This window comes from Tenrec ecaudatus, chromosome 1 (assembly GCF_050624435.1).
Source record: "Tenrec ecaudatus isolate mTenEca1 chromosome 1, mTenEca1.hap1, whole genome shotgun sequence".
Lineage (NCBI taxonomy): Eukaryota > Metazoa > Chordata > Mammalia > Afrosoricida > Tenrecidae > Tenrec > Tenrec ecaudatus.
The window spans coordinates 148,126,306-148,139,758 of NC_134530.1; the positions used below are offsets into that span (position 1 = coordinate 148,126,306).

Consider the following 13,453-nt stretch of genomic DNA (forward strand, 5'->3'; position numbering starts at 1 on the left):
CTTTGTTGGGGTCCAGAAACGACAAAAGATCCTCGCCTACCATTGGAGTCTATACACCCACAGTCGCAACTTCCACCCCAAGCGCTGCGCCCAGTCGCTCCCCTTAAAGGAGCCTGTGCACTCCAGCGGATGGACGGTGACGGAGGTCTAGAAGGGCCCCCAAGTGCCAGACACCTGACGGGCTCCCTCCCGAGTAGCTCTTCTGGCCCCTAGCCCCGCCCCCACCGCTCATTGAGCCCCGCCCCCACCTCCTCCTTGAGCCCCGCCCCCACCTCCTCCTTGAGCCCCGCCCCCACCTCCTCCTTGAGCCCCGCCCCCACCGCCTCATTGAGCCCCGCCCCGACGCAATCTCAGGCTGTAGCCTGGATTGGCTGGCTCCTGTGCGTGAGGACGTTGCGTCGTGGGGCGGATCGAGGCGGGGTGTCCGTAAGGCCTCTCAGTCGCCTCTCCCTGGACACTGCTTGCATCCGTCCCTCCTTTGCCTTCAGCGGGGACAAGGGACAGCGGGGGCTTCTAGTGGTCCCGCCGGGCGCCAAACGCCTCTGCCGAGCTGCCTCTTCTAGCTGGCGGCTCTTCTCGGACCCAGTCCGCGTCTGGGGGGGGTGGAAAATGGCGCCGGCGCCCCAAGGCATTCGGCAAGAGCCGCTGCTGGGGCATCGGTCCGAACCGCTTCCCTGGCTCCTCTTGCTCGCTCAGGCCGTCCTGCTCCTGCTGCCGCCCGCCCAGGCAGGCCTCTGCCCGGTGCCCTGCTCCTGCCACCCGCCTCTGCTGGACTGCAGCCGCAGGAAAGTGCCCGCGTCGAGCTGGAGGGCACTGTCGGGCCCGCTGCCCGCACACACCGCCAGCCTGTGAGTGAGGGGAGGGGAGGGGAGCGTCCCCGCCGAGGGGGCCCGAGGGGCAGCGCGAGTGAAGTTCTGTAGGAAAAGCCCAGGAAGGAGTGGGGGAACTTTGTGGTGGGTTTGAAAGACCAGTGTCGGCAGGGTTTCTGGGGGCTTGTATGAAGTACTGGGTTACGATTCTGGGGGCCAAGCAGGTGGGATCCCAAGCTTGGAGAGGAGAGGGGTTGGGTTGGGGTGCTGTTAGAGGGGTCCCCGGTCCTGGGCTCTGGGATTGATTCTTGGGTGCGTTGAGCGTGGAGCTGATCGCCTCGCTGACTTTAGGCAGGCAGCTTCATAATTTGGCGTGTCTTTCAGCTTGAGGCCCCCCCCCCCGCACCTGATCTTGTACCTAGTGTCACTAGAGGCATATGGCTTTTTGTCCTAGTTCACACGGTGGCTCAATTTGGGCCGCAACTTTGATAGGTCTGTTGGTGGTGGGTGACATCCAGCAAGCCCTCTGGGAATAGACTCCTTGCTCCCTGGAGTTTTCCTGGATGGACAGGGCTGGAAACTGCCTCAGGTGGCAGGAGAGCCAGCACTGCCTAGAACAGGTGCCCTGACAGGTGGCCTTCTTCTTGATCTAATTTAGGTGGCCCTGTAAAACCGGAAAGGATATGCTTTCCAAAATCATGTGATGCTCTGTGTTCAGTGCATTTCCTGGTGATAAGAACTAAAAATTAACGCCCATCCTTCATATATGGGAGACTAGTACAATTCCCCCAGAGATTTTCTATTGCTGCTCACCTCCATAGACCTCTATTAGTGGTTCCTGGAGCTCTCATTAGGCTGAGTAGGCCTGGTGGCATTAAGAACAACAGGTATTAAGTGCTACAATTATGGAATGCCTTAACCCAACCAATAACATAGTTACTTCTCAGCCGCTAACTGAGCAACACATTCATTAATTGACAGGCTTCTCATAGAGTCATCTTAGAGCACCCAGAATGACCTGAGGTGCGATTACAGCAGGAGGGTGGTTTGGATTTTCATTGGAAATAGGCTGCTTGTATACAGTAGAAGGCCTCTGTCTGCTGATGTGCAGACCTCTAGGCTAATGTAGATAGGACACGGAGTTCCTTAATATACAAATGGGCTTTGATTCCACTTTATCCATGCCCCTTGAAGTCCCTCCCCTTGTATTCACTGCGGAAATTTCAGATAATTTAAAAATAGTCAAGTGTTGTTGAGAGCCTAGAGCTGCGGTGTAGTAAAATGCCTCTGATTGTTTTCCCCTAGTGACACCTGTAGCTACTTTTAGTTTCACCCACTCAGATGTAAAAGTTCATATCAATACGCAATATGATCTGAGTTAAAACTAGTACCTATCGCATCTCTTTGTTCTGCATATATCAAGCTTCTTTTTCTAAGACATTTTGGGAACAGCTAGCTACCTGAGATGACGAATACATTTGGTTTAGGTTGAAAAGTAACACAACTTCATTTAGCTAATCGGAATACATTTTCCCAACTTCTTAAGATCCTCCACTGGTAGGTAAACAGTAATTAGTCATAGTTTTATGTAAGATATAGTTTCTGCTGTGATTTGATTTTTGTTTAATTAAGTTAGATTGCATAAAGCCAATGACATTAAGAACCAATGACATTCAAAACTTTTAAATGTCCTTTAATGAAATTGACATTTTACTTGCAGTGCAATGCCTAGGAGAGCAGTTCTCTTGTAGAAATGTAATTGGATGGAAGTCTTCTGTTAGCAGATGGGTACTTAGAATGCTAAAAGATAGAACTGTACTGTTTTAAGCTGGAAAAAAAAAAGGTAGCATTCTTCAACTGTGAAACCACCAAATACAAATGGGTTTCTTTATGCGGTTTTGAAATTTTGAAACAGGTGTCATAATTGAAGTATTTTAGTGAGTAAAATCCAAATACCCAAACTGACAGCCATCAGAAAGGTCATGGACAAGACAGTCATGGTTTGGGGAACTGTTTTAGAAACTCTCTTTATTTTGCTCTGTATCAGAAACTATCCCTGAAATCAAGCTGACTTATTTAAAGTCTGACTGGATTCTCTGTGGATGCCAGGCATTGGATATTCTGGATTCCCTCCACACGTGCACACATGTGAGTTGGGGGAGCAGGTATGTTAGTCAGCATCTTGTGCCAGGTTAGGCAGTAGAACCTCTCTTCCTTGATAATCTGTCACTGTGGCCCTTTATGAGAGCACCAACAAATTCAGGTTAGACATTGGCTGCTAACTGCAAGGTTAGTGGTTCAAACCCACCAGCTGCTCCGTAGTTGACTTAAGGGCTTTTGAGTTCATTTCACTCTCCCACCCCCTTTACTTTCTCTCCTTGAACATGACATGAATTCTTTCAACCTTCTATTGTGTGTAAAGGAAAACTTTGAAGAAAACTGAGAAGTTGAAGCATTTTTTGACATAACAGTTCTTTTCAGTTGGGAGAGTCCACCCAAATTGCTTTAAACTGCAAAGTGGTGAACTAAATGCCCTTTTTGAAAAGGTACAGAATAAGTTTTCTTTCTACTGAGGTCTTTCATGCTTACTGCCACTGTTACTGTCTATATTTCTTTCTTGTTTCCTCCTCTCATTTTGTTTCCAGGATATGTGTCATGATACTTCTCAGAGAGGTGAGGCTGACTGACTGTGGCGCTGAAAAATAGTGTGCTTAGAAACTTGCCTTTCTCTGTGATCAAGGCTGGGTAGGACTCCCCAGCTCCAGGCCTCTAGCCCTTCACAGGCAGGAATGAAGAGGAATGTTTTCATACTCTGGATAATATCACCCTTCCATGTCCACACCGCAGAGTGGAGAGCCGTGTGTGACGCTGGAAATGTCTTTCACCCCTTCCTTTTCTTCAGTGCTCACAATATAACCACCAAGGACAGTGATTTGTTTTGATACCTTTAGTCCATCTCATTATCCCCTTTATTTTGTTGTTGTTGTTTACATCAGTGTCCACAAGAAGCCCGGGACCTCGAGACGACCTGTACTCTCCCAGAGGCACACTGTCCTTCTCCCATACTCCATGTCCCTATCTCTCCTCAATCCTCCATCCCTTCATCCAGGCCCCTTTTAGTCTTCAGCTGATACTATCCTCCAGCATGCTCTACTCATTTTACTTTGTCTTCCAGCAGATTGCAAATGTCATGAGGGCAGGGACTTTTGTTCGTGTTATAGGTGAACAGGCACCAGGTGTGTGGGTGCTCAAACATATTTGTTGGATGAGCACAATGAATAATTGAATTAAAGTGTGCAGTTATGTCTTTTGAGAGCTGTCAGGAGGAACTGTCAAAGGTATCCTGCCCCAATTCTAGGCCTTTAAAAATCTTGTTAGATGGAGACTTCGTTATCTAAGGAGCCCTGGTGGCACCAAAGGGTAAAGCATGGTGCTGCTAACTGCAAGGTCAGCAGTTCAAACTCACCAGCTGTTCCAAGGGAGAAAGTTGAGGCTGTCTGCTTCCCCAACATTTACCATCTCAGAAGCTGCATGGGCTCTCCTCTGCCCTACAGGGTTGCTGGCCATTGGAATGGCCAAATCAAAATCAAGCGCGCTGCCACCGGGACCCCGTGTGGGTTTCCGAGACTGTAACTGTGTATACAGGAGTAGGAAGCCTGGTCTTTCTCCTGAGGAGCTCGTGGTGGTTTTGAACTGCTGACGATGCAGATCGCAGGCCCCCACCCCTCACCCCTGCAAGCACTACGCCACCAGCGCTCTTGGCATGGCCGAGGGTTTATTTTGTTTGTTTTATTATCTAGTGCTATGGTAACAAGTAAGTGGGTGGCTTTAGAAACAAGTGTATTTTCTCACAGTTCAAGAGGCTGGAAGTGAGAATTCAGGGCGCATCTGAGGAAGGACCTGTTTCAGCCTCTGGAGTCTGGCATGCCTTGGTTCCTTGGGGCTCTTCAGGAGCCATTGGTGCTCCTGTTGTATATAGTCTGATCTTTTTTATAACTCCGAAGTGATTAGGTGTAACATACCTGACACTGTGCTGACCACACACTCCCGTTCTGAAAAGCGATTACATCCACAGGTGTAGTGGCCAGGATTCCAAAACATATTTTTGGAGTCAAAATTCAATCCATAACAGATGGTTTCTGTTCAAGATACCTGAGTCTCTTTGCAAACATTGTGAGTGGATCGGGACATTATCTTAGTTAGATATTTGTGTTTCGAAATCATCTTTAAAAAGGGGGGAGGAGGGAATTTTGAATATAAAGGGACTTCAAAAAGCTTGTGGGAAAAATGGAATGAAAAGACGAGTTTTTCCACCCACTGTTTGAATGCCCCTCATGTAGGCACATTGTTATTCTGGCTTTGTCCAACTGCGACACAATTTAGAAAAGCTTTCACCGGAACCAATCTTGTGTTTATTGTGATCATTGTTCCCAGCGTCTATGAGATGTTTACTAAAGAGTAATAAATAATAGTTGCAGGCAGAGTCACTAGGATTTGCGGCTATAGTGTGAGGAGTTTTTGATAGGCTGCCTCTTCTTCCAACCTGTTCCCTGCCCACCCCCACCCCCTCCCTCCCCCCATCTAAGGTTGGGATACTTCAAGGAAGGACACTGTGGGATGTCTCAGCACAGACGATAACCTTGCTATTCTAGCAGTTAGCAGAAACATCTGTTTGATTCATTAAAAGACCTAGCCCCAACTCAATCCCTTGCCATCAGGTGGATTCTGACTTACAGCAAACTTATGGGACAGAGTAGAACTGCTCTTCTGGGTTTCTGAGACTACTTTGTGTTTGCTTTTTTAAATCCTTTTATTGGGAGCTCTTACAGCTATCATATCCATAGCTCAATCACATCAACCAACACTAATTCTTTTTAGGAGTAGAAAGCCTCATCTTTGCCCTGCATAGTGGCAGTGGTTTCGGATTGACCTTGAAATTAGCAGCCCAACTCGTAACCCACTAGACTTACGGGTAATTCCTTTAACTGTTTGTTTTTTTTTGTATGGAGAGAGAGTAAGTGTTTATGGTGTTTTCACTTTGCAGCTTGCCGCCCTACTTACTGTTTATGAACTTGTTCACATTCAACCATGATTTTAAAGCATGTATAATGTGCTTTTCACTTGTGTGAAGACTTTGAACCTATCTCATCTTTTCAGTGGTCTAACTGGGGAGGTGGCAAACAAGATGCCCATAAAAATCTATTGCCACTTTCAAAGGCATTTTTTGGTTAAATTCAGAAGTTCTTTGAGCTAAAAAAGTCTGCAATGAGAGAGCCTTAAGAAACTGTTTCATTGGAGCTCATGAAGAGCAAGTCCACTTGGCCTTTATCGGATCGTGGTGGCCCAGCGGTGGAATTCTCCCCTTCCACGTGGAGCCCTGGGCTTGGTTCATCAGCGAGCCAGTGCACCTCGTGTGCAGCCACCATGTGTGTGCTGGTGGAGGCTTGCATGCTGATAAGAAGCTGAGCCGGTTTCAGTGAGGCTTCTAGGCTAACATGGACTAAGAGGAAAAGTCAGGAGTGCTGCCTCAGAATTAGCCAGTGAGAACCAGGTGGATGTGGAACGCAATGGTCCCCACTGCAGCTGAGAGTGGGCACGGTTTAGGATCTGGCCACGCCCCGCTGTGTGTGAGGTCTTGATGATTGGGCAGCTAGCAGCAACAAACCTGGATTAGCATGATTTTTAGATTGAGCCCAGAATAATACACCAATTTAAATTCCTCTCAGCAGTGTGAGACTGCCCACATATTTCCCAGCAGGGATGATCATTCATAGTTTATTGTTGTTGCTAATTGGCCAGGGGTGGAGGGGGTGGTGGTGGTGGTGGGTGGGGGTGATTTGGATGTTTATTTGAATTGGTTTTCTTGGTAAAAGCAGTTTGATTTTTAAAATATTAACATTGTCTACTGCTTCTCCAATGTTAGAACCATCCTGGAAAGTAGAAAGCATGACAAATGTATCCCTAAGGATTTTGACCTTTAATTTTCACCTTTTGATATAATCTGAGTGGGCTAAATTATTAGGAAGGACCAACAGGGCTGCTACTGTAAAAGATTAAAAAACCTGGGACCATTTAGCTTGCTGTTGACTCCAGTACCCAAGCCCAAATCCTGACCTCCCCCGTGAAATATATAGCCAGGGACTTCACCAAGAATCTATCGGAACGTTTTAATGCATTGATATAAGCATCCATTTCTTCAGTCTTATTTTTTAAGTTAGGAAAGGACACACATACACATTAAAAAGCACCATGCGAGGCAGAAATGTCTGAGATAAAAATAAATCCACCCCTTTGTATACTTTGTGTTACTCCAGGCAGACTAAGGAGACAAATCCATTGACATTCATATGTGTGTAAGAGAGAATTTTATATCAAAGAGTAATTGTATATTAAGAAAACATACAGCCCAGTCCAAATCAAGTCTACAAGTCTGATATCAGCCTGTGAGCCCAATACTAGTCCATACAGCCCTCTTCAGACTTACATAGCCACTTGCACAGGCCGGTGGATGAAAGTCTTGTGGATCCAATGGTGGTGGAAGTATCTCCAGGGTTCTGGCCGCCCTCAGTGTGGCTCCAAGTGACTTCTCCTACTCTGAGTGTCTTCTCCACAGGAAGGTGAAGCTCAGAGAGATTGCTTCTTGCCTCCAGGGAGGAAGAGAGGAAGTTCCCAGAATCCTCATGAGAAGGCCATGCCCATAAGGAAGCATCATTTAGGCTGTGACCTGATTAAAAGGCTAGACGCCACCTCTTTGATCTTATTTATCAAATTCACATGAAATTATGCAACAACCACTTATATCCTTTCTATGTTTACCTGTGGTATACAGCATATTACATGTTACAGTTATTTTGAGCGTAAATATAATTTAATGATATTCTGGTATCTCGGTGAGTCCTAGTGTAAGTTGATCTTAGACATTCCAGTGGAAATGAAAATATTTTGTTAAATGTTACTTTACGACCTCTAACATCACAAGGGGAAGGAGGAGTCAACACCAGCATCAGCCCATGGCTATTGCCATAGGGCCAAGGTCAGGGTCCTCTCCCCAACCTTCTTTACCAAATCTGACACCAACAATTGCTCCCACAGCACGCATTGTACTCTCCTGGGTTTAATGATTCATTTCAATGGCCACATACAACTTGGACTATACTCATGCTTATGAGATTTATTAGGGAAGTAATTAGTTATAATTCAGGATTGTCATCTAAACCTATGAATCTTAGACCTACTTTATTGTCCAGTTGAAATGTCATGGCCAAAATGTACAAGAGAAACAAGGGAGGGGCTGTTATTGGCTGCATGGAGTTTCATAACCAAATAACCACGTGCTCCCTGAATTGGGGGCAAATGAGTCTTTTTAATCCCTTCAGACTTAATTGAATTCTGCCTCATTCCAGTTCCTCCCTGCCCTCCTCTGTCCACTGACAGACATCCAGTTAGTGGGTCATATTCTCCAGACCGACCTCTTGGTTGAGAAATAGGCTTGGGAGAACAGTGAATGAGATAATGTGTTCTTTCGGTGACTCTTTGGTCCAGAGGTAGTTGAAGGACACTGATGTATTAACTGTGTATTTACTTAGACCTGGTCCAAAGTGGGAGGCCCTGGGATCACTTGTTGATGAAGGGTCTTGGACAGAATGCTGATGACCAGGATCTGCAAGATGGAAGATTGAGGTAATAGGAGGAGGGGCTTACAGAATACCAAACAAGGATGAGGGCTTGAGAGGTGAGTCATAGAAGGAGACACTGGTCTAGGAGTTTCAGGTTCAGGAATGCTCAGGACAGTCAGGACAGTCTCCGCAGTTATGCTCACAGGCCTATCTAGACCCTTGACCTCTTGGCACAAGTGTTACCCAATTCTTTAGCTCTCAGATTCCTATCCCTGTGTCCCCTTGTTCTCTGTTCTACGTGGGCTAGTTCTACTGAGTCAGTGCCCACTGTTCCAGTAAGCTCAGATGGAAGGTGTCTACTCTGGCTCTGTGGATCATCAAACTTAGTATCCCCCCTCCCCCTCATTAATGCTTAGAGGTAATCCACTCCCCTAGCAAGCCTCCTGCAAGCTTCCTGCCCGAAGGCACTCCATTTTCTTGCTCTATGGGGGTGTAGTTGTTATGCTTGGGCTTCTAACCACAAGGTCAGTAGTTCAAAACTACCAGCCACTCTTCACTCCTTGGGAGAAAGCAGGACTTTCTACTCATGAAGAGTTACAGTCTTGGAAACTCACAAGGGTGGTTCTACCCATCTTATGGGAGTCAGAATCAGCTTGATGGCAGTGAGTTTTATGGGCACTCACTCACTCTCATGCCCTTGGTTCTGCTGCTGCTCCTTCTCAACTACCTCTTTTCTTTGTCTTTCACCGTCTCTGGTGTCAGCTGTCTTCTGGATTGATTTAACCTGGGGATCTTGGGGCCTAAAGGATGTGCTCCTATCCTGGCTCCTCTGGATGGTATTGAGATCCCGAAGACCACTTTCAGGTGGCTCATTTAAAATTAAGCAGAATGGCAAAACTGACCAATTCCCAGGTTAGGATTCCATGCCCCTCATTTGCATGGCTCTACCCACAGGGTGCTGTGTTCCCCTGTATACATTATTTAGCAAGCCCTCCAATCCCTTTGGAGAACTTGCTAATGTAAGAAAATACATTTATCTTGTACTAGATCTTTGGCATTTATATAGTACTTAAAAAGGATTATTCATTCTTAACGAAAACTGCATTTATGTCGGGGGACTGGAGAAGGAGCCATGCATACTAAGAACTTAACAAAAGTGATTTTTGTTTTATACTATTTTGAACGTGTTCTTAAGCTGTGCTTTCTTTCCTGTGCCAAAGTAAATGACTCTGTTCTTAGACTTAGTCTGTCTTAGTCAATTATAAAAAATGTTAAGATGCTCAATAGATGGCAAATAAAAACTAAAGACAGTTGAAGCAGTTTCATCCAAACCATTAATTTCATATTTGAAACAAAACTAGAAGAAAGGAACAATTCATAGTTGGCTGTTATAAAAGAATTTCTTTTTAAACTGTGACCTTTCACCTTCCCTTGCTTTTCCATAAGCTTTTCTAAAAAGGAGACTACAGTTAGAGTATTTGAAATGATTGTGACTGGCAGAATACGAGTGATAATGACCAGTGTTAAAGTTATCTGGAAAAGGCACACCGGCAATGAAGTGTGGTGTAAATAAATTTGTAACTAGATACTTCCTGACTTTGAGGTTCTCCCAAAAGATTTTTTGTTTTTTACACACCTCTTTCAAAATTCGCTTGGCAGTGCCAGAGTCTGACTCAATAGCAACCCTAGTGGCAGAGCGGGTTATGAGCTGACTATGAGTTGGCTTGCTAACCGCCTGGCTCACATTTTCAACCCACCAGGCTCTCCTGGGGCAAGATTCCGTTTTCTGCTCCCATAAGGATTTACAGCCTTTTGCAGCCAATTAAGACGACCATCCTCCTTCCTGTGGGAGCCAGTGTGCAGTGGCTGCAAACAGCACACCTTGTGGGGTAGTGTATGCAGCCTGTTGGTATGTATAGGCTGCCCTAAGGGACCTTGGAGACAACCCTGTGCAGCTCTTCGATGGCTCTGGCCTGGCTAATTTCTGTGTCCCTAACCTAGGCTTCAAACTGGGATTCAGGGGCCTTGGGGAGATCCTGAGTCACAGTGGCTAGAGTCCACATTGGCCAGGTCATCATGTTCATCCACAGCAAATCTCAAAACAAGGAACATGTGATTGAGGCCTTACACAGGGCCAAGTTCAAGTTCCCTAGGTGCCAGAAGAGCCACATCTCTAAGAAGTGGGGCTTCACAAGTGTAATGCACATGAATATAAGGACATGGTGGCTGAGAAGCACCTCATCTTGGATGGCCATGGGGTCAGATACATCCCTAACCATGGCCCCTTGGACAAGTGATGGGCCGTGCACTCCTGAAGGCTTTGCCCTGTGCCCTGCCTAACCTGTGCCCACGTGTAAATTGAACTTTCTGACTCAAACAAACAACAAACAGAAATGATTTACAATCTTGGAAACCCACAGGGACTGTTTTAGTATGTTCAGTTGGGCTATTGTGAGTCTGAATTGACTTGATGGCGGTTTTTGAAAAAGATAGCTTATAACTGCCCTGTAGCGTTGCCTTGCCTTAGGTAAATTTGCAGTCAAGACCGCTTTAAAGCATTGACAAGCATGCATGCTACTGTCAGGACTAAGATGCATACTTGACCCCAGCCATGGTATTTTCAGTCAGCTCACTTGCATGTGAAAGTTGGACACTGAATACGGAAGACTGAAGAAGAACTGGTGCATTTGAATTAGGTGCTAAGAATATTGAAAGGACTATGGACTGCCAAAAAGAGCAAACACATCTGTCTTGGAAGAAATACAAGCAGAATGCACCCGACAGGCAAGGATAATGAGACTTTGTCTCACATGCTTTGGACATGTCAGGAGAAACCTGTCCCTGGGGAAGGACATCATGTTTGGTAAAGTGGAGGGGCAGCAAAAACGAGGCAGCCCATGAATTCCTTCTAGTTCCTCTTTGGTAAGCTGTCAGGTAAGCATTAGACCACTGGTGGTTCATAACTCTCCAACTTCTGCAGGGGAGAAAGACTCTCTATGCCATAAAGAAGCAACAGTCTGAGAACCCAGGTTGTCTCAGAATCGGCGTGATGGCAGTGATTTGGCATTTTTGGTTACTGACCCACTTTCTGCTATGACCCCTGTTCTCGTGTCACACACATTTTCAGCAGATGTAGGTTGATAACTAGCTCTCCAAACCATCCATGCCCAGTGTTGTTTTCCATTGAGACAGACCCCATTGCTATTATGTGACCGGCCTTTCAACAGCACAACTGTGCCTTGCTGCTCCCAGCCCTGTCCCATAGACCTTCCTGTAATGAAGACTCTCCTTTCCTGTGCCGATACTCTAGAAACCTTTAAGCTGACCAATAAAACTAACCTGCAAAACCTAGCTACTCTCATGCTCCGTACGGTACCTGAGTCCTACAGTTCTCCTCTGTGTTGCTTGTCCCCCAGTATGAGCCCTGTGTGTCCCTGAACAGAGGCGTGCTCAGTTCCTCCCTGGAACATAAGACTACTGAATTTCATTTGTTCCCTGGTCTTCCTACCTGAGTCTCACTTTGCTGTGCCACATCTTGCAGGTCACCCAAGTCCCCACAGATGAGACCCTCTTGAGTCAAAATGGATACAAATAAGGGAGGCTGGTGTATATTAATTTGGAGACTCCTAACTGAAGCTTGGTTTGGGTTAGAGAGTCTCTGCCAATAATTTGTAATAAGACAACTTGTTTTAATATCCATTCCTAAAAAAATCCCTAAAAAATAATGATTATGATAAAATGCGTCTGATACAAAGGGGAGCCCAGTTGACCCTCCAGAAAATGCTTATTAATTAATGGTGATAAAATAACATAGCTTTCTACCTGGTGTTATGAGTAAGCAATAACTTTCCTTCCACTATTGTCAAGCTATTATTTTATTCTAAATGGAAAAGGAGACATATTAAAACCATGTAAGTAGTGTTTCATGGTTTTATTTAAAAGCAAAACCCAGTTACTGTCAACTAGTTTCTGCTCCATGATGGCCTGGGGAGTCAGGGTTGTAAGATGCCTCTGGGTAGACCAGAACCTCCCACCTTTTCAGTTTGCCTGCAAGAGTGCATGCTGCTTGCTGAAAATCAACTCTGTTCATTGGCTTGAATTTTGACAACCAGACACCAGGTTCTAAAACGAAACTACTATTTCATTCATGAGTCTGAAAACGAAGTCTAGTGTGAGAGGGCGAGAGGGCGTCAGAAAGTTCTATCAGATTCCTTTCTCTCTCACTTCCTGCCTATTGGAGCTGTTTGAAGCGCCCTCAGGGCAGATGGTTTCCATTATAATTCTGAGGTATATTGCTGATTATAAAGCTCAGAGCACATCTCTCGTCACACTCTTTTCCTTGTCTATACTGTCATGATTAACTCAATGTTTCTTTGTCACAGGGTGACCGTTGTTCGGAAACACTCTGTAGGAAGAATTCTAGTCTTTTAAAAGTGTCAATTACAATTTTATTACCTATTTACATTCTGGCTTAAAGATACGTGTTTTTACTCATGTTTATTGTTATTTTAAAAATTAACTAATACCTTTCCATGGTAAAATATTAAAGCTGCAAGAGTATGCAAAGCGGCAAGGTCACACATTGCTTCCACGTGATGAGAAATCACTGAACAGCTTCTGGGTGTGCTTTTCTTGCATTGCTTCCTTTAAAGAAAACACACAAGCACAATCATATGATAATTGTGTGCATAAGGATGAGGCCGCACCAAAAAGTTTACTGGAAAATAGAATAAAAAGATGATGGAAGTTTTCTATAAGCTTTGAAGCCCCCTTGTATTTTCTTTTTATCGGCCCAAGAGAATTCCAGTGAATTGGATGTTTCATAAGTTCCTTAGCTGATTTCATTTTGGTAGGTGTTTGAATTTCTTTTTATTTTGGAATTTTGCTATCACTGTAACTTCTGGTAGACACTGTTTCATCTTTCTGTGAGTATATATGTAGAATTGTAGAAATGATGTCACTGGGTTATCTTCACTTCTGTGATAAAGAAGTCTATGTACTCCAAAAATGTGACCATGACACCTTATG

General features: G+C 45.2%; 1 protein-coding gene and 1 non-coding gene across 5 annotated transcripts in view; both read left to right on the top strand.

The window, feature by feature from the left end:
- Positions 1–408: 408 nt before the first annotated feature.
- LRIG2 (leucine rich repeats and immunoglobulin like domains 2) overlaps positions 409–13,453 on the top strand; it is a 46,936-nt gene continuing 33,891 nt past the window's right edge. For all 4 annotated transcript variants that reach the window (XM_075559515.1, XM_075559524.1, XM_075559518.1 and 1 more), the window contains exon 1: positions 409–848. In XM_075559515.1, the coding sequence (XP_075415630.1) occupies positions 610–848 (239 nt within the window). In that variant the 5' untranslated portion in view covers positions 409–609. The remainder of the gene's footprint in view (positions 849–13,453) is intronic.
- Positions 10,238–10,372, top strand: LOC142438384 (small nucleolar RNA SNORA70). Its single transcript, XR_012782765.1, has one exon. It is a non-coding gene; the product is annotated as a small nucleolar RNA SNORA70 (small nucleolar RNA).